This window comes from Carica papaya, chromosome 6 (assembly GCF_054855325.1).
Source record: "Carica papaya isolate Zhongbai chromosome 6, ASM5485532v1, whole genome shotgun sequence".
Taxonomy (NCBI): Eukaryota; Viridiplantae; Streptophyta; class Magnoliopsida; order Brassicales; family Caricaceae; genus Carica; species Carica papaya.
The window spans coordinates 639,617-663,538 of NC_142314.1; the positions used below are offsets into that span (position 1 = coordinate 639,617).

The 23,922-nt window shown below is 35.6% G+C and overlaps 2 protein-coding genes and 1 long non-coding RNA gene across 11 annotated transcripts; 1 reads left to right on the plus strand and 2 right to left on the minus strand.

Annotated features, from left to right (window-relative positions):
* Positions 1–434: 434 nt before the first annotated feature.
* LOC110813694 (uncharacterized) lies at positions 435–1,342 on the minus strand. Its single transcript, XM_022040937.2, has one exon. It carries the CDS (start codon positions 1,236–1,238, stop codon positions 729–731), a length of 510 nt encoding a protein of 169 aa, XP_021896629.2. The 5' UTR covers positions 1,239–1,342; the 3' UTR covers positions 435–728.
* Positions 1,343–2,490: 1,148 nt separating this feature from the next.
* Positions 2,491–23,469, plus strand: POK2 (phragmoplast orienting kinesin 2). Of its 8 annotated transcripts, XM_088221763.1 has the most exons (39): positions 2,495–2,702; positions 2,849–3,554; positions 3,929–4,084; positions 4,169–4,252; positions 8,102–8,221; positions 8,337–8,450; positions 8,534–8,626; positions 8,733–8,893; positions 8,980–9,054; positions 9,151–9,238; positions 9,323–9,381; positions 9,472–9,535; positions 9,628–9,693; positions 9,776–9,961; positions 10,303–10,407; positions 10,494–10,729; positions 10,810–10,879; positions 10,982–11,047; positions 11,145–11,198; positions 11,293–11,337; positions 11,424–11,503; positions 11,597–11,678; positions 11,824–13,488; positions 13,640–14,095; positions 14,305–17,031; positions 17,113–17,220; positions 17,302–17,423; positions 17,531–17,618; positions 17,740–17,814; positions 17,920–18,162; positions 18,259–18,357; positions 18,641–18,715; positions 18,795–18,853; positions 18,976–19,087; positions 19,507–19,617; positions 22,354–22,524; positions 22,692–22,757; positions 22,831–22,950; positions 23,087–23,469. In XM_088221763.1, the coding sequence occupies exons 2-39, from the start codon at positions 2,850–2,852 to the stop codon at positions 23,222–23,224; spliced, it is 9,144 nt and encodes a 3,047-aa protein (XP_088077889.1). In that variant the 5' UTR covers positions 2,495–2,702; position 2,849; the 3' UTR covers positions 23,225–23,469. The 8 variants fall into 8 exon arrangements, 7 of the variants coding, with proteins under 7 accessions (XP_088077892.1, XP_088077891.1, XP_088077887.1 ...); XM_088221761.1 differs by having other exon boundaries at positions 2,494–2,702; positions 9,151–9,381; positions 18,801–18,853; XM_088221760.1 differs by having other exon boundaries at positions 9,151–9,381.
* On the minus strand, positions 19,544–22,358 carry LOC148253163 (uncharacterized). Of its 2 annotated transcripts, XR_015821280.1 has the most exons (3): positions 21,588–22,358; positions 20,652–21,433; positions 19,544–20,327 (listed from the first exon to the last, which is right to left on the minus strand). It is a non-coding gene; the product is annotated as an uncharacterized LOC148253163 (long non-coding RNA). The 2 variants fall into 2 exon arrangements; XR_015821279.1 differs by having other exon boundaries at positions 20,652–22,358.
* Positions 23,470–23,922: the final 453 nt, after the last annotated feature.

The window sequence follows — 23,922 nt, forward strand, 5'->3', positions numbered from 1 at the left end:
CCAACACAAGTAAATAAAAAAATTTTATAGCACCTATACGAATGAATCGAGTAGCAAACTAAAATTAACCCGATCCGAATTTACTGAAATATATATATGTATATGGTATTTTGCCAAATTAAGAAAGTGATTGTATATATATTGTGTTAGGGTAAGTAAAAGACACAAATAAACGAGCAAACATGCTGACATATGGTAAACTCAATTTTATGCGTTGAGATCAAATTTTTTGAAAAATTTTCATTTAAAATTACTATAACACGAGGATTTGAATTTTTTATACTCTCATTCGTGTTCGATGACAGAATCTTCTCGTTCCTCCAATTTGATCTCTTCTTATAGTTCATCTATCGAATTTTATTTTATAAAAATTTGTACTTTTTACTATTTAAATATTAATTACAGAATAATGAAACACAATTTATTAAAAGAAATAATAAGAAACAAACAATTTCTTTATAAATAGAAATTCAGAGAAGTATAAACGGGAATCGCAGTGATGATCTTCAAACTCCATGAGACCTGAACTTATTGTCATGCTTTCATCACTCAAAATCAGAATAAAAAGATCCATACATCACATACAGATGTGTGTGTGTGTGTAATATGGATATATATATGAAATTAAAAGTAGTGGACGTATGGGAGCTTCCATGACTTGTGTGTGTGTGTGTATATATATATATATATATATATATGTAATTATTTGTTGACTTTTCAGGATATGGTCAATCAGACTGTTCATCAGATTGATCGTGACTGGTTTTGGCCTGATGCTTCTCCTTCATCCCTCCTCCCTTCTTCCCACCCTTAGTAACCTCAGGAACATCAGAGATCTCCAAGTGGACACCAGGGTCGTTGGTGGAGTAGGAGCTCTCCAGCATGATGGAGTTATTCACCGCCTGGAAATTACTATTCACGTACGTGCTCAAAGCATCTTCGGCCCCGGCAGCCTTCTCCCCGGCCGACACTAACCCATCGTAAGCATTACCGGGTTTGACATCATCGGAGTCGCTCCGCATTGTGGCTCCGGTGTTGTTTCCGGCCAGAGTGACCACCCTTACCCCGTGCTTGTCGTCATCGTCATCATCATCTTCCACGCGGCTCACACCGGCCGATGCATGGTTTTGAAGGTTGGCGACGCGGCTTGTTATGGCGGAGACCATGTCCCTGAGCTCGCGGTTGAATGGTTTGGTGCGCCTGGTCTGGTCTGTTCCATTGGTGGAGTTTTGAGCCATGGTTGTGTTTGAGAGGAGGGAGGAAGGTGAGAAGTTTGAATTTGGGAAATGGAATTTGGAATTGGTTGATTATAAGAGGGAGAAGATTGTTTAATAGGGGGAATAAAGGCATTTCTTAAATGGTAATGTAAGTATATATCAATATTTATGAATTGATAAAGGCATGAAGGATTGCTTGAAGATGGGTTTAGGTTTCTTTGGTTTAATCCTTTTGTAACTTGTACTCTTTTCATTTTTTTGTTTTTCCGATAAAATCATAAATATTTTCACCCATTCGGAATATCTGATCTACTATACGTCAGTTTATCGATAGTATTACGATCGTTAAATTGAGTTTTGTGTTATAAATTCAAATCAAACAAGATCCAAAAAAAAGCGTAAGCAAATTCGTACTGAATCAAAGATAATGAATACAGAAAAACGTACTTGAATCCACAGCGCGGTAGATTTTCTAAATCAATATCTGTGACTTTTTTAATCTTTCTTTTTTCGCTAATGGGTTAATAAGGAAAAAATAAAATAAAACTCCACGTGCGATTTAAGAGTTATAACCCATCTTTTCGTATCGTCAACTTTTGTTATTTTTTATTTTACGCATAATAAAATAAGAAATTACAAACACGATATCTGCAGATATTATAAACTCATACTTAAATGAGACGCGTTAAGACCCTAACTATTTAATCGAAATTGATTACTTTTAAACGAAACTAATAAATTGATAGTTTATTACACACACTAAGATTAATATTAAGTCTATTTGTTGATATAAAAAAATAATATTTTATCTTAATAAACTATCACGAATTTGATTGAATATTACGAATAAATTTTTTTTACTATCAAAATAATATATATAAAAAGTTTAAATCATTATCGATTATTATTTAATTAAATAATAGTTACGTCAATTTTTTTTATAAGAGATTATAAGTTTAATTCAGATTATCTTTTTATACGTATACGAGTAAATTATATTTTATCTTATTATAAATTTGAAAAATAAAAAGTTTATATTAATTAAATTCAAATATTTACTGGATTTAACATTTTTTCAAAAAATTCAATTGCGAGCTGATCGGACGGCTACTGCCATATCAAGATCTAGCCGTTGAAATTTTGAAAAGTTTTGTAATTACGATATGCCCCACAATGTTTTCTTTTTTGACGAAAACCCCCCCCACCCTGCAGATACAAATTCAAATCCCGAAACCGCGGTAATCCTTACAAACTGTCCGTTCATAATGTTGATCTGATCTCCACCGTCCATTTAACCCTCCAAAAACCCATCCTCGATCTCATTTCTCAAAGCAAAAATTCAAAAATCAGAGAGAGAGAGAGAGAGAGAGAGAGGGAGAGAGAGAGAAGGAGCATATGCTGATTGAGAAGAACTGAGTTTAGCTCTATTAGCTTAAACATTTCACGGAATCAGTTAGGGTTTCTGTTCTTAAGCTCTTCATTCAGGTAATTCGTATCCATTTTTTGGGATGTAAACGCTATCTCTTTCTATTTATGTGAGTATATATAGACACATGTGCATTTACAGATGAACCTGAGATTTACATTTGTCTTTGCTTCTTGTTTATCGGGGTGTATTGCGTTGCTGATAGAATGTTGAGGGATTTCAAGTTCCTGCGAAGAAATCCGAGCAAAGACGATGAAATCGAGAATGTGCCCGTAAATCCAAGAGATTCTCTGGTATCTCAAGCTAGCACAGATTCCTCATCTAGGGCTCCACTTAACTCTATTCAAGATCCAGTGACAAATCCTAAACATGAAGCTGAGATGGGTTTTCGAAGTAAAATGGAAAGAACGCCAACTAAGCACAAGCGCATAAACACTGATTCCACTCTGCCTCTTCGTACTCCTGATAGATATGGAACTGGGTTTTCGTCCAAGAACCGATTTGGGTGGGCCCAGAAGAATGATTCCTGTTCGAATCCCAATGAGTATCATGAGGATTCCAGAATTGATATTGTGGAGAATTATTCGAGTCATGTGAGTCGGGGAGTCGGAAATGTAAATGGGGGTTTGCCCAGTATAACTCCAAGGACTACTAGGGGAGTTGGGAGACCTACTCCAAGCTATACTGAGAGCAGTTCCACACAAAGTACGCCCACCAAGAGTGTTACGAAGCCTCCAGTTTCAACTGTTAGGAGCAGGAATGATGCCCATGGCATGCGTGCAGGAAATCTTGGCTCATTGTACAAAGGAATACCAGGTCTTTCTGGCCCAACTACAGTTGTCAATACAGTCGAAGTGCCTCACTTCGATCTTAAGGAGGATCCATCGTTTTGGATGGATCACAATGTACAGGTAAGTAGGGTTTTAGTTCCCACATGGGGTTCACTCTTTCTCATTAAGGGAATTACTTTTTCCAAGAGCGCGGCATGAATTGATCTGCAGGGATTTTCTTGGGTGATAATTTTCTCTTATTTATGAAACTACTGAATTTGATTGCCATAATACATTTGCTTGTGATGATTGTAATTCCTTCCTTCTGCATTTTCATGACTAAACACAAAGAATTTGGTTTAAATACTTTTAAGGAATAATGATGAATATTATATCTGGCTTAGATCAGTTCCCTTGTGCTATTATTTTGGTTAGGAATAATTATGAATTTTGTTTCTGCTAAATTTCACCAAGAATTTTTTTTCCCCGGTGCTGATGGGTGCTAAATTATCTAGGTTCTTATACGTGTGCGCCCCCTCAATAGCATGGAGAAGAGTATGCACGGTTATAGTAGATGCTTAAAGCAGGAGAGTGCTCAGACCATCACATGGATAGGGCAACCAGAAACTCGATTCACATTTGATCACGTTTCATGTGAAACAGTAGACCAGGTCTGGTTAAAAGTGGAAACCTGTAGATGTCAGGGCATTTTGTTTTAAAGTAAGTTAAGCAGATGTTGCAAATCTATTTTCCAGGAAATGCTTTTTCGGATGGCTGCTCTGCCAATGGTGGAGAATTGCTTGTCTGGCTACAATAGCTGTATGTTTGCCTACGGTCAGGTATGTTTTAGGATTTTGAATGTTTCAACCCATTTGGTTAGTTCCTTCTATTTTTATATAACAAGGCAATATGCAGTATGGTTTGTCTTGGCAAGGAAATTTCTCAACTTGCAACCAATTCAATGTCTTATCCTTACCAACTTGATCTAATCTACGAAATAGCTTTGCACGTAATTTACTAGCAAGGCTTTTCAGGGCTGTTAGATATATATACACTCACTTTGTTATTGATGTTAGACGGACATACTGTTGTATACAAGTAAATGCAAGTGCTTCCAAATGGGTTTTAGATTTGTATAACCTTGATTTGTGAATGGGTGTTAGGAGAACACATCCTTTGGTTTTGAATGGTTTGTGCTCTGCAACAAGATGGTGATAATCAAGAATAATATAAAAGACAAAAATAATAGTAAAAGCAACATGGATCCTCTTATTCTTTTGTCGACTCCACCAAATTAACAAATTCCTATATTATCAATCTAACTACCATATAGTGATGAATCAATTACAAATAAGTATCTTTTGTACAGCCCCTCCTTCAGAACTCTTTTAATTTTTAAAGATCTAAAAGATAAATTTTAACAAAGAACATACACTCACATGTAAATTTTTATGAGTATAAATTAATTTTCTTTTACAAACCCTTCTTTCAAATTGATATTGTTTTTCTAATAATTCACTCAAGCTGATAGAAATCAATATAGAAATTTATGTAAAAACTAATTTTAGTGTAAAACACTATTGTGCACAAAATGAATGAAGAAAATAATAGATAAAAAATGTAAATTTAGAAATTTATTGTAAAAACTAGACAAAAAGAAAGTGACTTGTGGAAACAAAAGGACTTTTTCCTTGAGAAAACTCTGCCCAAAGTGTAAGAAGAAGAAAAAGGAAAAAAGAAGGAAGAAACGAAAAGAAAAGAGAAGAAAAGAAGTGATAAGCCCACAGTCTAAAGGGAAGAATCCGTGAGGTAAGGTGTAATCTTCACCTTGTTTTTGAGTTCCATTTCTTATGAAATTTGGAAGTTAGTTTCTAAATGTAGTGAGGGATGTTTTTGAGGTTAAAAATAACTCAAAAACATTGCGGGACTCTACTGGAATTCTAAAGAAAAAAGGTCAAGTCCATGCCAACATGAAAACATAGGAAACATGTTAGTTGGCAGGAAAAAGGATTCAAAACAAAGTAAAGGTGGCCATTTCTTCACTTAGCAGATTTGGACTCTTCAATTTTAGCACTACATTCTTGCTGTATATCATACTGGGGTGGGTATAGGATTACTAGTCTCTAGGTTGGAAGAAATGTTTAGTATTTAACTTGTTCAAGACTGTCATCCAAACAATTCCCTTAACCTTCAAGAGAGTTGGAACCTTCTAAAAAGCTTAATGAAAATATCATTGCAAATAGCTTATGGGATAAGTAGCCATAAGAGACTTGCATGTAAAATATCCTGACAAGTTTAAAAACCAGTTTTAGCGATCAAGGCCCATAGAGGAGATAAGCACTAAACCAAAGAAACCATATCAACAATTTTGCGGCAATTGAGGTTTCTAAAGGACAAACATCTTCCACGAGCAATGACATGTACGTCACTAGAAAGGAACAAGTAGGAGCATGACAAGACATATTGCACAAATGAAGGGAGCAAGTAGCCAAAAACCTGCTACCCATCAAGTGACCCTCCCAAAAAAGAATGAACAAAGCAAGTTGCCGACAACATGCTATCCATCCAATGATCCTCTCAAAGAAAAAAGTGTCAACCATCACCCACCCTTAGACTGAGTAGGGGAAGAAAAAAAACAAAGAGGTTGGGGATACCTTTCTAAAGGGCTCCTACAAGTATTAGAAACACTGATTTTGGAGTCCCAAACGTTTCGATGTAGGTTAAACTTGCTCTTAACCATCCTGTGCTACAACGAGCTAGGTTCAAAAAGAAAACATCACAGTTAGCTGTGAAAGACAAATTTTTACTATAAAAATTTTCTAACGCTCATAGCTCCATCTATCTTAGACATGCAACAGACCTTTCATATGACTAAAAGATTCCTCATGGCCCCACTTGATCCGACAATAAGGCAGTTCCTCATCATTCTCTTAATGTCCCAATTACACATCTAGGAATTTTAACAAGGAGAGATAGTAAAGAGAGATACTAGAGAGAGATACTTGGATAAGAGTAATCTTAGCGCTAATAGACAAAGGTTTCTTTCCAAAGCTCAAGAGACTTGGAGATATTATGCACTAATGGATTCCAAAGGAAGACTACTGAGGATTGCCTCCCAAAGGGACATCCAAATAACTAACAAGTCATGTCGAAGCATCAAACTTCAGTCCCCATCAATTTGGCCAACATTCTATCCAATTGATCCTCCACACTGATGCCCACAAGGTTGTTCTTGCCAAGGTCAATACATAAACCTGAAATATTCTCAAATATATACAAAATAGTAAGTGTCTTAAACCCGATATCTCTCTTAATTTGTTTCAGACTCTAGTCAACTACTGCATAAAAAGAAAAAAAAAAACGAAAAAAGAATAGCGATACTTAGATAATTTGCATCCTGTAGATAATAGTTCATTAAAATTTTCTCAATCTGTTGAAGTTAAAGAAGAATATAAAATCAAAATAGACTTGCTGCAGGGAGGTTCCCTTAGTAAGAGTCTAACTAACTAATCCTCCACATTGATGCCCAAAAGACTACTCTTGCTAAGGTTAATACGCAGACCTGAAATACTGTCAAACAGATGCAAAATGGTATGCATCTTCTACTTGAAATCCCTCTTAATCTGTTTTAGATCCTCGTCGTCTATTATAAAAAAAGAAAAATAGAAGAGAAAGAAATAATGACAATTGTAATATTAGATAATTTGCATCAAAAAAATTATATTTTGCCGATATTTCTCAATTTATTGAAGTTTTAAAGAGGATTTTAAAAAATCAAAATAAATGTTTGGATGGAGGATTTTCGGTCTCCTTTTTCTATTATTTTCTTCTCTTTTGCGAATAATATTTCTTCATTTTGTAAAAAAATAGTGGGAAAAGAAACAAAAGAAAAAAAGATAAAGTGCCACCCAGTAAAAAAACAGAGATCATTTGTCTCCCAATCCACTGAAGGAATGATTTATAGATGGCAAGTGAAAAGAGTGCTACATGGATTTCTATTAAGTGACTTCCACTTTAATATAAAATTGGATTTCTCCTTTAAGATCATAAGTTCAAAACTTATTAAGAAAGTAAAACTGGTTATTTTGTGATTGTATTATAAGATAACAGTAGTTGGTTTATAATATTTGATTTAATAGAATTTAACACTTAGTTCACTAATATATTAGTGGAGATATGATGACTAAGTTGGATTGAAGTCTCAGTGAAACTATTACATTTCTGGGTAAAAAAAATATTTCAGAATAGTTAGATTTCCTTAATAGGGAAGCTATAATGGGTTAAGATCTGACCTAGCATTTACTCATAAAAAAAAAAAGATTTCTTTTCCGAACTTATTGTTATGCAATTGATTGTAGTCATCTTAGTTTGCTAAAAAATATGCAAAGAAAAAACCTCCATTCTTGTCTCCTATAAGTTCGTTAATGACCCAGCCAAGAGGAGGATTAGGACCAATAATTGGACTATCTTTACCTAACAACGTTTCTATCTCTAGTCCCTGAAAGTACTGAAAACAGTACAAGTAAATAGCTACTGAGTTTGTAAAATGAACAAAGGTGGAGATGTGTGCTGAAGCATTATCTGAAAATTTTGGAACATGGTGGCTCCTCGTCAAATACAAAATTAACAAATTTTACCATTTTCCTTACCAATTTATCTATATATCTATCTTTTTTTTTTTTGTACAGACAGGAAGTGGGAAGACATACACAATGCTTGGTGAGATTGAAGATTTAGAAGTCAAGCCAAGTCCACATCGGGGAATGACACCACGAATATTTGAATTCTTGTTTGCCAGAATCCAAGCTGTAACGATGCCACTTTAATCAGAAATCTTGTTCATTTGTATATCTTCCTTTATGTGCATATGCATATAACCTCTAGTTGGTTTAATTTTTTTTTTTTAATCTTTTTCCTTTGCAGGAAGAGGAGAGCAGAAGAGATGAAAAACTAAACTATAATTGCAAATGTTCTTTCCTAGAGATTTACAATGAACAAATTACAGACCTCCTTGATCCATCATCGACCAATTTGCTTGTAAGTTTGTTTCTTCTGGAACTATCTGTGCTTTTGCAATTTCTGTGAGCAACTTTTCATTAGGCTTTCTTCCTTATTTATAGTTGCGAGAGGAAATTAAGAAAGGTGTTTATGTAGAAAATCTCTCTGAATACGAGGTGCAAAGTGTGTCTGATGTTCTAAAGCTTTTAACTCAGGTACCAATCAATATAGATTCAGTAATGCCTAGAATATTTCTCTCTCTCCTTCTTACCCGAATTTGTGCATATAGTGCCTGCTTTAAATCATTATTTGTTTTGATAGGGTTCTTTAAATAGAAAAGTTGCTGCAACAAATATGAATAGAGAGAGCAGCCGTTCCCACAGCGTATTTACATGTGTAATTGAGAGTAGATGGGAAAAGGATTCTGCAACTAACTTAAGGTTTGCAAGACTGAATCTAGTTGATCTTGCTGGTTCAGAAAGGTAAGGCATCATACTTTGTTTGTAAGCCGTGCTTCAGTTCTTAATTGCATGATTTGGCTCCTGAGTTGAGCTATATTCCATTATAGGCAGAAGACTTCGGGTGCTGAGGGTGAGCGTTTAAGGGAAGCTGCTAACATCAACAAATCCTTGTCTACACTGGGGTAAAAAATTTAAATGCTCTTTAATAATTTACTGAACATGTTGCTTTGGCTATAGTGCTGGTTATCAACTTCATTGGGCAACACTGTTCATTGCAGTCATGTAATTATGATTCTTGTGGATGTTGCACATGGGAAGCCAAGGCACGTTCCTTATAGGGATTCAAAACTGACCTTTCTTCTCCAGGTTTCTTCTGACTCCATCTTCTCTGTCTTAACATTACTAGAATTCTTTGTTATGGTGTTATCTTTACCATTGGAAGCTATGCAGGATTCGCTGGGTGGAAACTCAAAAACAATGATCATTGCTAATGTCAGCCCTTCTATCTGGTTGGTTCTTACATTTCTATCTGCTTTGCTATTAATTAATCTACTCTTTTTTGTTTTTTTTTAACTGTCCTTATATTGTCCCACTTGCAGCTGTGCAGCTGAAACATTGAATACCCTAAAGTTTGCTCAGAGAGCAAAGCTAATTCAGAACAACGTAAGCTTATATATTTGATCACTTCAAAGTTACATAATAGCTTAGAAGGGATGAACTTTTGTTCCTAGAAATTTTAGTTTTTTAAATTACAGGCTGTCATCAATGAAGATTCCACAGGAGATGTCATTGCACTACAACACCAGATCCGGCTTCTAAAGGTGAGGTATAGAATCAAATAAATTCTCTAATGCCTGGCATGATGGCCAACCAAAGTCAGTAATGATGATTCTTTTGGTACAGGAAGAGCTTTCTATTCTCAAGCGTCAAAATGTCTCAAGGTCCTTGTCATTTGGATCAACAACAATTGATAGAATGCAAGAGCAATATAGTGATTACTTAGATGACACATATGAAACGGAAAAACAGCAGGGTGAGGATTTGCTTGGCTATGAATCTGAAGGTGTTGTGAGAATGTCTGCTAAGCAGGTATTAAAGGTTATGCTACAGTTATAACTGTTTGATGCATGAATAGGAAAGATTCACATGAGATAGGATATGCGAAGAGAAATATTTAGCTTTAAAATTGTCATGTGTGCACGACTTATGCAACTATTGTTCTGATGAACTCCAAGATATGCATCTGGTGCATGTGCTTTCAGGGACAAGCATCTCAAACTGAAATAATCCTATGATTAAGTTTTCAAATACGTGTCCCATGACTAGCCTTTTAATAAAAATTTTGCCATATGCAAAGGCGGGCACCATAGGATTTCCTCATATTAGCATTTAGAAACCATCACATGCTCCTGAAAGTTCTGATGTGTCAGCTTAAATCTGTGGAGAGAACCCTTGCTGGTGCGCTGCGAAGGGAGCAGATGGCAGAAACTTCTATCAAGGAGCTTAAAGCTGAAAATGAACAACTGAACCGTTTGGTATTTACTCTTTTTGTCCTCTTTCCTCCTGAGTTTCCTTCTTGTAGAAAAACTTTGTTAAATTTCTTGACACTTTTTTTTCTCAGGTTCGGCAAAGAGAGGAAGAAACCAGAAGTACTAGAATGATGCTTCGTTTTCGAGAAGAAAAGATTCAAAGGATGGAATTGCTTCTTGGAAGCAACATACCTGCAGACTCCTTTTTACTGGAGGAGAACAGAGTATTGACCGAAGAGCTTCAATTGCTCCAAGCTAAAATTGATAAAAATCCTGAAGTAACTCGCTTCGCATTGGAGAACATTAGGCTCTTGGACCAACTAAGAAGGTAGTTTTCTGGGGTTATAACAACTTCATATGGTAGCTAACTGCTAAGCTTTAACCATTTATTCATTATGTCGATAATAGATTTCAAGAATTCTACGAGGATGGGGAGAGGAAGATACTCTTGGCTGAAGTTTCCGATTTGCGGAATCAGGTATTTTTAGAATATAAAAAGAGAGATGGTGTTGTCTCATTTGATCAGTTCTTTATAGCCTGAATAGACATACATCTTTTTTTTTTTTTTTTACTTTTACAGTTACTCCAGTTTCTTAATGGGAACTCTGAGCAGCAGAGCCATCCCAACTTGAACGTTCAGACACAGGTCAGTGTAGCTACCTTCTAAATTTTTGGTTTTATTTCCCTTGAGGTTCCGAGTAGAATCGAGGAAATATGATAAAAAAGAAAAGAATTATGCTCAGGGAGGCCCACTCTTAAACTCTCCTTGGGTGGTACCCTTGGCCTTCGTCTTTCAGGTAGCCAAATGTAAGCCTGGTAATTGTGTGTAAACAAGTTTATCTTGCATTTTTTAGTTATTTTCCTTACACATGTTTTATACATCTGAAACAGGAGGCAATCAGCATCAGCAAGGAGAACAACTCTCTCCATTTAGAGGTTGCTTAGTCTTGTATTGACTGGAAGTTTGTTCATTGTTCTCTTTGGAGTTTGATCCCATAATCATTTAGTTTCTACTATTTCAGTTGAAAAAGACTCTCAATGAGCTAGAAGAATGCAGGGACAATCTCAGTTCCTGCTTAGAAGAAAATGCAAAACTTTGTAGGTAAGGGAGTCCGACTGTTTTAGGATAATTTGGTTTTCTAGTGCTTTAATTTTTGCTTTTTTTGAGGCTTTACATTTCCTGAATGTTTTCCAGAGAACTACATGACCTTCGTTCCACCTTAAACAGTCTTAACTCTGCTCCAGCTGATCAGGACAACAATAATAAAACCATAAAGGTTATTTTGTTTTATATTTGGTCATGCTAATTGGATGGTTATATGTAGTTGTGTCGTTGTTCCTGTTTTGTTTTTCTGTACCTCTTTCTGCATTATGTATTCTGCTATATCCATCTATTGATGAACGCTATACACTAATTTTCAGGAATCATTGGAAGCTCAAAGTGATCGACTGATGACAGTGCAATCTACCCAGGCTACGGACTATGCTGAAGCAATCATGGATTTGCAGCTTGAATTAGATATAGTAAAAATTATTCTCAATGAAGAGAAATCATTTCGTGCAGAAATGGAAGAAAAGGCATTTTCCTTAAATAGAGACCTTAAGCTGTCAAAAGAGCAACTCTTGTTGGTAAACCAACAATATGAAGATGCAAACAATGAACTCAAAGAAGCGAGGTCTGTAATTGAAGCTCTTGAGTCGCAACAAATTTTATCAATCAATGAGATGGAGGACCTGAAGAAAAGCAATAGCCATCATCGGAATCTTTTGCGCAAACAAGAGATTGAAACCATTTCTTTGAAGGAGAAAATTTTTAGCAAAGAGGTAAGGGATCACCCACCCACAGATGGCAATGAGAAATCTGCAATACAATCCAAGTTGAAAAAGATGCAAGATTCTCTTGAGAAAGCGAAGCAGCTGAATATATGGTACCAAAGTGATCTTGCTTTTCAGGTGTCTAATGAGGAAGAAATGGATGAAGTTCGTCGACAGGCTGAAGCTGAGACTGCTGAGGTTATTGTATGTTTGCAGGAAGAACTTTCTGTTCTTCAGAAAGAAGTCCAAGTGTGTCAATTGAGAGAGATTGAAACTAAAAAGAAGTTGGTGCTTTTGGAAGCTGAGATGAAGGAACTGCAAGAAAAATTATTCCTGATGGCTGAAGATAACAATCAGTTGTCAGGAAAGCTTGTTGAGAAGGATGAAGAACTAAAAATATTATCAGAAGAATGGAATCTACTAACCTGTGAGCTTGAAGAAATTCTTGTCAATGGGCATGAAGCACTTATTGATGCATCTGATCAGGTTAACCTCATCTCTAGTTCCTTCCCTCAGAAAAGGATTTTGATATCAGAACAAGTTGGGAGGTTGATTAGAGTTCTCTCTGAGAAGGAATTGTCAATTGAAGAACTTGGAAGATGTTTAGAAGACGCAAACAACAAGCGACAGGATGTAGAGTGCATGCTGAAGTCTCTGAGAGGGGCAGCTTTGGTGATTAATGAATCACACCAGCGTGAGTACAATGAGAAGGAGAAGGAAATTCTCCAGTTGAGGTCACAGCTGAGCACAAAATCATCCATCATATTTGAGATGGAGAACAAAATGAACATGTCCCAACTTCAGATTAATAAATTATCAGACTGTGCAACTGTTGCTTTTATAGTTGTGAGTAGATTATCAGAAATGAATGCTGACCACATTGATGCCTTGAAACAAAAGGATATTCAGCTTAGAGAATCAGCTGAGATCATCCAGATGAAGGATGCCCTTCTGGCCGATAAAGCTATTGTAGGTTATGAAGCAGAAAAACAAATTCTCTCTCTCAAAAAAGAAATAGAAAAGTTGGAAGAAACCTGCGCAAAACTTGGAGAAAAGTTTTCCAAGGAGGAGCTACGTGCTTGTTCTATGGAACAAGAACTCGAAGACATTAAAAAGAACCACATTCTGGAGGCACAAGAGAAACTCTCAGAACTAAAATCTGGTGTTTCAAAACTCAGATCATGTATGCACATGTATGTCGAGCACAATGGAAGTCCTGAAGAACATGATACACAAGTTTGTTTGCCAGATGATGGCAGTAACAAAGCACAGGTAAGCTAATTACTATTATTATTATTATTATCATTATTTTTCACTTTGGTACACAACTTAGGCCTTGAATGATGATATACTTTAATGTCATACTTAGGCCTTCTTTTGAAAGGTATTTGATTTAGTAATTGTATATCTGGCCATTGTGCAGTCAAATGCTGAGGTGAATCTTGATGATATGTCATTGCATCTGGTTGAGGACCTGAGAAATGATTCTGCTGTCAGTAAACTGAAAGTGGAGAATGGTGTTTCTAGCAATTCATGTTGTCAGAAATACATGGAGTTGAGGGCAACTTGCAACAATGTATGTGAAAGAGATGTTACCATTCTTCTTCTGAGAAAAGAAATAGAATCTGCCCTTGAAAGCTTAAAGCAGGTCCAACTTGAGATGGACAAACTGCAAAATGAGAAAGAAGAGATCAGGATGTCTGAGAAACAGAACAATGAAACCTTGGAGTTTCTTGTCTCGCAGATTCTTAACCTGCAAGAAGCTATGCATAAATTTGAAGAGAAATCTGCATTTAAAATAGAAGTTTCTAATAAAAAGATTGAGCGGTTTGGACAAACCATACAGGAAGCCGCAATCCAGTGGTGTCAACGAAAAGAGGTACTCTTTTTTTTTGCCTTTTCTGTTTCTTATCTATATTTTCATCTTCAGTTACTTTAACTTGTCCCACTTATTGGCTGGGACACCAAAAGGATCCTGGCCTTTCCTGCTTTTTCTGTATAGTTGATTCACTTCCCACCATTTTTATATTATTACGGGGCAAACTGTTTTTTCTTTTTTTCCAATCTTATGTGTGATACCTTTTGCAGTTTCTTGAACTTGAAGTTGGTGAAGCAAATATAATTGCTTCACAGAAAGCTGCAGAGGCTTCTTGTATTGTTGCTAAATTTTGGGAGGCCCAAGATACCATGAAAGAAGCAGATATCATGATCAATGAACTCATGATAGTAAATGAAAAACTGAAGCTTGATGTGGAAAGGCTGAAGCAAACAGAAATCAAATTAATAAACGAGAGGGACGCACTATTTGGTGAGGTTCAGGGCCTGCAATCCAGTAATGTAATGAAGGATCAGGAATTTGAAATCCTTCAGAAGCAGTTTGGATTAGATTTGTCTGAAAAAATTGATCTTGTTGCCGAGCTGGAAAGTATCATCACACAGCTGCAGGAGATTTATAATAACTTTATGACTATAGCCTATGATTGCTGTTGCTTGAAGTCTTTCTTTCTGGAATCAACAAGGTCGGTTGGACTATGTCTGGAGGACATCTGGTCTGAGATAATTGCAAAGGATTGTGCTATTTCAGTGCTACATCTCTGTCACATGGGAATTCTTTTGGAGACAGTAACAGGACTAAATGCAGAAAATGGTTTGCTTCAACATGGATTATGTGAATCAAACTCTGTTATATCAGATCTTAGGGAGCATAACTTCAAAGCAATGAGAGAGCTTGAAGTGTGTAGAAACCTGAAGGGGAAACTATTGGCTGACTTCAAGAGCAATTTTGATCGCATTACAAGGAAAGAAGAGGAAGCCAGTGAGCTTGGGGCCAAGTTGAGCTCTTTTGAGAAAAAGATATCAGATCTAAAGCTTCAGGAAGAGTTGATGTTGCAAAGGTCTAACTACATGGGATCTCAACTTGCTATGCTGATGAAGGATTTAGACTTGAGTAATGCAAACATTATGGTCTCCCTTTTGGATCAGGAAAAACTACTGCAAGATAAAGAGTTCTTAAACTTTCAGGCTGAGTCTCTTATGATAAATTTGAGCTCTAAAAACATTGAGTCACTTATTTTGGCATCAAAGTTCCAAGAGATGGTTTCTCATTTAGCTGTGGCAGAAAATGAGCTTTGTAGTCAGCATGATGTTCTTGAGAACTTAAAGAGAGACTTGATTTTTTCCAAGGTAGATAAAGAGTTAAAGGAGCAGTATTTGGCTGATATAGAAGTTGAGGCTGCTTCTTTGAAAGCAAAAGCAAATGAAGCAGAAGATGAGACCCGGGACCTGTTATCAAGGCTGAGAGACAGTAGTCTGTCAGTCACACGCTTGGAAGAGGAAAATAAATCTCTTATGCAAGGGATTCAGTCTCTAAAGAATGTTGCTTCATCAAATGATATTTTAAAACACGAACTTGGGGAAGTTAAGGTGAAACTGCATAACCAAATTCAGGAAATCGTAGTTGACCGAGAAAATTTGTTAAAGGGTTTGAGGATAAAAGAAGAAGAATTAGAACTTTCTGCTGGTCGTATATCCATTCTTGAGCAAGAAAACAAAAAATTACAGGAGGAAACTTTTTCACTGGAAACATCCTCATGCAAACTTCAAAAAGAGCTAGATATGAAAGCTCTGGAGCTCAGTAGAATGTCCTTCTTGGAAGAAGAAAATAAATCTCTGAAAATTGATGTACAAAAGCTGAAGATGGAAAATAGCTTGGTTATCCGGGATTTGGAGGAGGAGAAATCAAAATTTGAATCATCTCTAACCCACATTCACAGTATTGATATAGAAAACCAAAGGTTGCAAGAAAAACTTTTCTCCTTGGAGTCTTCCATTGCCAGTATACAAAATGATTTGGATTTGAAAAATGCTGAACTGAACAGACTCCAGCAGTCTCAATCTGCCATTATGGAGGACCTCTGCTTAAAAAGCCATGACCTGCAGACTTATGTAGACAGGGTAAACACCTTGAGGGATGAGAACATTTCCTTGAGGGATGAGGTTGGGAATCTTGAAGAAGATAAACGTGAAGCTCTGACCATATCAAGCTTAACTATTGCAAAATGCATTCATTCTGTAAATTCTGTAGATATGATCAAGAACGAGTTATTTAATCTTGTAAATGAAGATGGTTTTGTGATAGTGGATAAATGGCTTCAGTTGATGTGTGAAAATTTAAACATCATTTCTAAGTTCACAGAAGAAGTTGAGTTCATGGAAGGCCACATTATCACTCTTCAGGATGAGTTATTGAGGAAAGATGATATTCTGCAAGGCTTGTTATTTGACCTGAGACTGTTGCAGGAGTCTGCCTCAAATTCAAAGGATCAAAAGGACGAAATGGAGGAAATGAAGGCTTGCTTGGAAACTTTAGAAGAAAAGCTTTCCATGACATCAAATGAGCTTGATGAGGCAGTTGCTCATAGCCAAATGCTTGTAGTTCAGCTGAAGGAGAAAACAGATATGATTTCTACAATTGAGCTGGATATTTTTAAGGAACAAGAATCTCTAAAATTGCTTTCCAATGAAAATATAGAGCTGAGAGCCCAACTTGAAGATGCTTTGGCCTCAAAATGTGCTCTTGAGGAGGAGATAAAGGAGAGAAGAAAGATGACTGAGAGCTTGGAGATGGAACTTTTAGAAATGGATAATGTTCTTGGCCAGATGAATGATACAACTGAGTCCTTGAGGAGTAATTTGAACGAACTCACTGGTGACAGAGATCAACTACAAGAAGAGGTTCTTTCTTTGAAAGAAAGACTGGAAAATGCAGAGGAGCAAACTAAACAAATTGAAGCTATTTCTTTGGAAGCTCAACAGGTATGTACTCTTTTTTAATATAATAACTAGATTGTTTTTATATACTCTAGTTCCTCATTCAGATATTCCAAATTCATACAGATAGCTGAATCAAGAAGGATTTATGCTGAAGACAGGGAAGCGGAGGTGAAGCTATTAGAGAGGTCTGTTGAGGAGCTTGAATGTACTGTAAATGTACTAGAAAACAAGGTCAGTGTTTCCTTTTTGACTCAGTTTGTAAGCAACTTGTATTATCATAATGCCGCTTCTCATGAAAGTCCATTTGTTAAGGTTGACATTGTCAAAGGGGAAGCTGAACGACAGCGGTTGCAGAGAGAAGAGCTAGAATTGGAGCTTCATTCTGTAACTCAGCAGTTGCAAAGTCTTAGAAATGCTGATGTTGATATGAAAAGGTTAAGAGAAATAATCCTGAACTTTTATTTCCTTTCAAGAAAACCATTTTGCTTCATGATGTCCTATTTCTTTGAATTTCCAATGCGTGATTTTGTTTGGTCAATAGGAGTTTGGATGAAAAGGATACTGATCTTCAGGAAGCTATAAAGCATATAGAGCTGCTTGAGAGGGATTTAGCTGATAAGAGTGCCGAGGTGAGATTCCTCATAGGCCTTTGTACTATTGTTTATTCTTGTTACTTCCTAAAATTTTTACAATCTAGTGAGTTTTCATTATAGTTTCAGAAATTTATAGCATACTCTGTTTATGCAACAGATTGTCCAATTCAAAGCACATATTTCTGAGTTAAATTTGCATGCAGAAGCCCAGGCCAGTGAATACAAACAGAAGGTAGGCTGACAAACACAGATCTATGGATGTAATTTTTCAGGCACAATTTGGTTTACATGTGTTTGTACCCTTTAATGGTATCTAATGTTCGGAATCCAAAAACAGTTCAAAGCATTGGAAGCTATGGCTGAACAAGTAAAACCTGAAGGCCATCTCTCTCATGTTCCAAATTCTTCAGCTATTAAGTCAGAGAGAAACACGGTAAAATCTAGGGGCTCTGGCTCACCTTTCAAATGTATAGGATTGGGATTAGCCCAGCAAATTAAATCTGAAAAAGATGAAGATCTTACTGCTGCAAGGCTACGAATTGAAGAGCTAGAAGCTTTAGCAGTAAATCGACAGAAAGAGGTATGATTCACCATCTCACTGTGGATTCTGCTAATTTTAAGAAATGTTAAGAAATGCATCATGAAGTTATTGATTAAATTTGTATTCTGCTTCCAGATATTTGCTTTGAATGCCAGATTAGCTGCTGCAGAGAGCATGACTCATGACGTAATTCGAGATCTACTTGGAGTCAAATTGGATATGACAAATTATGCGGTATCTATATATAGTCTTATGCTTATCTTTCCAAATAATTGTGACTGCTTGGACTGGGAATACATGTAGTACAAAAACTGCATTACTGTATGCCTCTGTAGGGAGCCATACACTTTGATAGAATAGTATTAATGACGATGGCGATGGTAGTAACTAAAAGATCAGTTTTCAATAATGATGGTGGTGGTGGTACTAACTAAAATGTCAGTTTTTCTTCATGTAGTCTTATAAACCAATTTTTTACAGGCAATTTAATGTCACGTTGCCTGTTTTGTTACTGCAGTCACTGTTGGATAATCAGCAAGTACAGAGAATAGCAGAGAAGGTTCAATTAAGAAGTCCTGGCTATCAAGTAAAGGTGATTTCTTTTCCCAGTGGTGCTGAGGAAAAACTGGTTGCTTCTTTTTTCTGGTTGATCCTGAATATTAAACATGTAGGATCAGGAGGTAAACAAGCTTAAGCAGCAGCTGAGTGAATTTATTGAGGAGAGGCAGGGGTGAGCAACTGTCACTTAAAATTTTAGAATTCGCAGTCAACATTTCTTTTCATTTTTCCAAATTGGGATTGTTTTGGAACCATAAGTTTCTGGCATCAAGTATATATTGGTCTAAACTGTAGATGGCTGGAGGAAATTGATCGAAAACAGGCCGAGATGATAGCAGCACAAGTAGCATTGGAAAAACTTCGTCAGCGTGATCAGTTACTCAAGACCGAAAATGAAATGTTGAAGGTAGAAATCCCAGCTTTTTCTTTTGCTTCTCACAGATTTCTTTCAAGAAAGAAATTGAGTTAATGTCTGCATAATATATTTTCTAGTTTTCAATTTTTGCACTTGCATATATATATATATATTCTTAAAAAAATGTGCCTGTCGAAAATAGAGATAACGTAAAAAATAAAATGCTGACATGAGAGTTAAAGTTAACAAAAATTATTTTATGTTTTCATGTTCTTAGTTTACCCTTAAACACTTTGCATGGTAACATGCAAATCTTAATGGACAAACATGTATGAAATGCTTTTAGGTATCAATATGACTAATTAGTTTCATGTACCAATGTGCCTGGTAAATTTTTCTGTTGTTATCCTACACCTCTCAACTCTCACATACCTTGCCTATTTTGTGTGTATTTTTTTTCCTTTTTCCAGATTGAGAACGTAAATCATAAGAAGCAGATACTGGAACTTGAAGGGGAAGTGAAGAAGCTTTCTGGCCAGCAGAACCTCCAGCAAAGAATACATCATCATGCCAAAATCAAGGTAACAAACTTCTCGAATTTTGTCGCACTAACTGCTGACATTCTTAAATTTAGCGTTTGTAGATCGAGAGGGAAATAGAGAAAAATTATTGTGGTTTTTAATTTTTTCTGATTTTTTTTTCCACACATCACACTGTCTCCTACAAAAGGAAACTAATTACACCAAGGATCCTACGAATCTTTATAGTCAATTATTCCTTATTAATTACAGCGATATTATTATGAACTAAATTGCAAATAAATATTAAGAATATAGATAAAATATTTCAATACTCCCCATCAACTTAGCATAAAATTCTTCCTTTGCCAACTTGGAAACTAAACTGTCAAACTGTTACTTGTGAAGCCCTTTAGTCAAAATATCTGCCACTTGATTGATAGATAGAACATAACGCATACAAATGATCCCATTATAATCTTTTTTTATGAGGTGATTGGCAATTTTCATATGCATTATTCTATCATGGTGAATAGGATTATGTGCAATAGCAATTGCTGATTTGTTGCCACAATGCACCTTAATCAGTAGTGGCATGGAGATCTTTAATTCTTCAAGGAGTTCCTTTAACCATAAAACTTCACAACTTCCATGAGCAACATATATATATTCAGTCTTGGCACTACTTCTGGCTACCACATCAGCATCCCAATCATCGTCCCTGAATGTTACAATCCCTCTAGCTCTCCCAATCATGATCCCTGAATGCCGGTCTTGAAAAAACACAATAAGAGTCATAAAAAATAACATGAATAGATAAAATTTTGGGTCATAAAAAATAACATGAATAGATAAAATTTTTAGAGAATATGTTAACAGTCTAGAGGTTAAAAGTTTTGAAATGTGGCGAGCAAATTTAAGATTTATATTTTTGGAAATTTTGACAATGCCTTTTCTTGCTATGGAAGAGAAACTTCCATCAGCAATTTAGACTTTTTCATAGCCAGAACAAGGTGTATAACAATAAAATAGATTAGATAGACTAGTCATATGATCGGACACTCTTGAATCAATGATCCAAGGAGAGGAATTTTTACCTGAATGAGCTGTAGAAGACTTCAGAAGCTTCAGAAGTTGATCAATTTGCTCCTTTGTAAATGGACTAGGCTATTCGAGAACTACATTAGCAGAGTGCTGCCGTTTTTTGTTCGGTTTTGAATTATCTAGTTTTTTATGGATAAACCACCAAGTCCCCTCAAAACTTCTGTTACTCATCTCCGCAGGGTCAGAGAACCCGTTGCTGTCTCGGCTTTGCTACTGGAAGCTCTGAGGAAGTCAGAATAGGAGAGCATTCATCTTGGGGTGGGCTTACTACTTAAATACTTTCAATAGTTATCTACTCCGCACTTGGCTACCCAGCATTTATCGTGGGTACGATAACTTGTACACTAGAGGTGTGTCCTTTTCGGTCCTCTCGTATTGGAAAAAACTCTTCTCAATGCTTTAACGTTCACATTGGATATAGATCAAATTGTCTCATGATGTTCTAAATCCAACTCGCATACCGCTTTAATGAGCGAACAACCGAACTCCTGGAACATACTACAGACCTCTGGTGCGGCGTTGTTTATTGCAATGGTCATACCACTGTCATGATATTTCTTCTTTCCTTCGTAGGTTTGGACCATTTTACCTACTTGCATGGGCCTTTTCAGTAACAAATGTCAACTCTTTGTCATGCTATTTGATTCATTTTTCTTTCCAAGTATGACATATCATCGATTCTCCTCTTAACGAACTTCAGAAAGACTTCATTAATGGAGGGCATAGGATTCCTCCTTATAATTCTTCCTCAGACTTCATCGTATTTAACATTAACCTGCAAGGAATTTAAAGACTTGATTTGTATCGATAATTGTTCGGTACCGAATAGCATCATCAAGGTACTTCCACTTGTGATCATTAAAAAGGTCCATATCCTGCCAAACACACTTTAAAGAATTGAAATAGTTTGTGATAGATAGATTCATTACCTTGACAAATATCACTAAGCTTCAAAGTGGGTTTATACACTTGGGATTGATTGCCCAAATCAGAGTACATTTTAGGTAACATTATCCCAAAGTTCTTTGGCAGTAGTGTAGCACATGTTATTAGAAGCAATATCTTCCTCCATAGAATTCATAGTCTATATCATAACCGTAGAATTTTATGCATCCTAGGTTGCTTGTGATGGATCTGTCATGGCTAGCTTCTGAATAGCACATATAAGGTAACTAATTTTTCCTCTTCCTCTAATATACATCTGGACTGACTGTGACCAACGTATAAAATTGTTACCATTCAGATAAATGGTGCTAATTTGGACTGTTGAGTTCAGAGAAAACTTAAGAATTATCGGATGATGAACATTAGGTAGAGATATATTGATGTTATGATTGCTATAGGAACAGTTGTTCAGGGTTTGGTAAAAAATAATTTTGCTCTGATACCATGTAGATTGAGAATAAAATGAGGAGAAATATTCTAATTTTAATTTTTTTCGTATATTATAAAATCTCTTATTTATAACATAAGGGCATCTTATATAAAATGAAAATACACTAAGGATCTTACAAATCTTTCTAGTCAAATTTTACTTTTTAATTACAAATTTTTCTAGTCAATTATTGCCTATTAATTACATAGATATCATTAAATACTAATTTAGAAATAAATATTAAGAATCTACAAAATATTTCAACAGTATTTTTCTCTTAGATTGATTTAAATGAAAATCTTTTTTTTTTTACATAACAGGAAGAAAACAATATGTTGAAGATTCAGAATGAAGGCCTCAGTGTTAAGTTGAGGCGAGCAGAGCTTATCCTTTCACGTGTCAAGGATGAGCTTGCTCGTTACCGTGCTGCTATTGGAAAAGCTCCAGATATTAATTTTGATGAGGAGCAACGACTGAAAAGCAAATTGAAGGTTGGTAGGCAGATAGAGAGAAGAATTTAGGCTAAAAGAAGAATTTATGTCAAATATGTGTGGTTAAAGAAAAACCATTATAAGATAAGCAAAACAAATGGGATTAGTTTGTTTTCTCCATATACATCTCTGATACATGGGGTGACAGCATCCTGGATCTGTTACAGGAGTTTGAGGATGACAAGGTCCAACTTGCCGGAAAGCTCGTAGGCCTTTGTACCAGTATCTTAAAGGTATGTGAATGGCGATTAGCCACTTGGACATGTCCAGTTCGAGTTCACCTCTAACTTAAATCTGAAATATCAGGTAGCTGGAATAAAAAAACCTGTTCCTGAGATAAACCCTGATGCTGCTGAAGAGGCATTGGAGTACCTTAAGAACAAAGTGACTTCACTGGAAGGAGAACTGGAAAATCTGCGTTTGAAGGTAAGTGTTCTACATCTCTTCAACTCTTAAAGTAGCTTGTTCTAGTCTAATATTCCATCCAACTGAATTCCAAACGGCATTCTAGTACGTGATGACTCACTAAATTTACATAACCCTGCAAAAAAATTCTCCACAGAATAGAGTTTATAGCGAAAGAAACCGGCTATCTGAACTGATGCCCCAGTCTTCGCCGTTAAGCTCAAGGACCGATGAGAACTGTCAAACTCCGAGGAGGGTAGCTCAAGCTCCATTTTTTTCTGCTTTAGATAGATAACTTTATTCACAGACTTCATAAGTTATATACACTTCTCTGCTATCCATGAATACAGTTGGGAATTTGTGATTATTTAGTGCTCACCCCATCTGATATCAGCCTACTTGGAGTTGTATGTATATCTATCCTCTTCAAGACCCTTTATTTTGAAGTTCCAGTGTAAATTATCTTTCTTTTTTTGACTAATCAAAGGCAAGTGTACATACAATTCAATGCCAATCAGTATTCAATAATTCTTTCTGTTTTGTAGTGTTGTATGTACATATAGTGCAATTATTGGTTATATACATTGAACTGTATCTATCTTGAGAATTTTCTTCATATGGGTTTTAAGGCCTCATTAGGGATTCCTAAAACTTTCACTTCCAAGATTTTCAATGATTATTATTACTACAATTATTATTTAACATCAAATTAAAGAATTACTCTACATTTTTCTAAGCTTATTAACTCATTATGTAGGTTTTAATTATTTAGTGTTTAAAAGTTAATCAAAGTTACATAATTAATTTATAATTAAACTAATTTTAATTTCATATTGTTGGATTTAAATTTTCACTTGTTAAATAAAAAAATTATAAAAATAAAAATTGAATTAAATATTAAAAAATATAAGTATAGGTAAAAAGAAATATATTTGTAATTTTAGTATGTGAATAATATTTTAAATTTACTAATTTAATATTTTAAAATAAAAA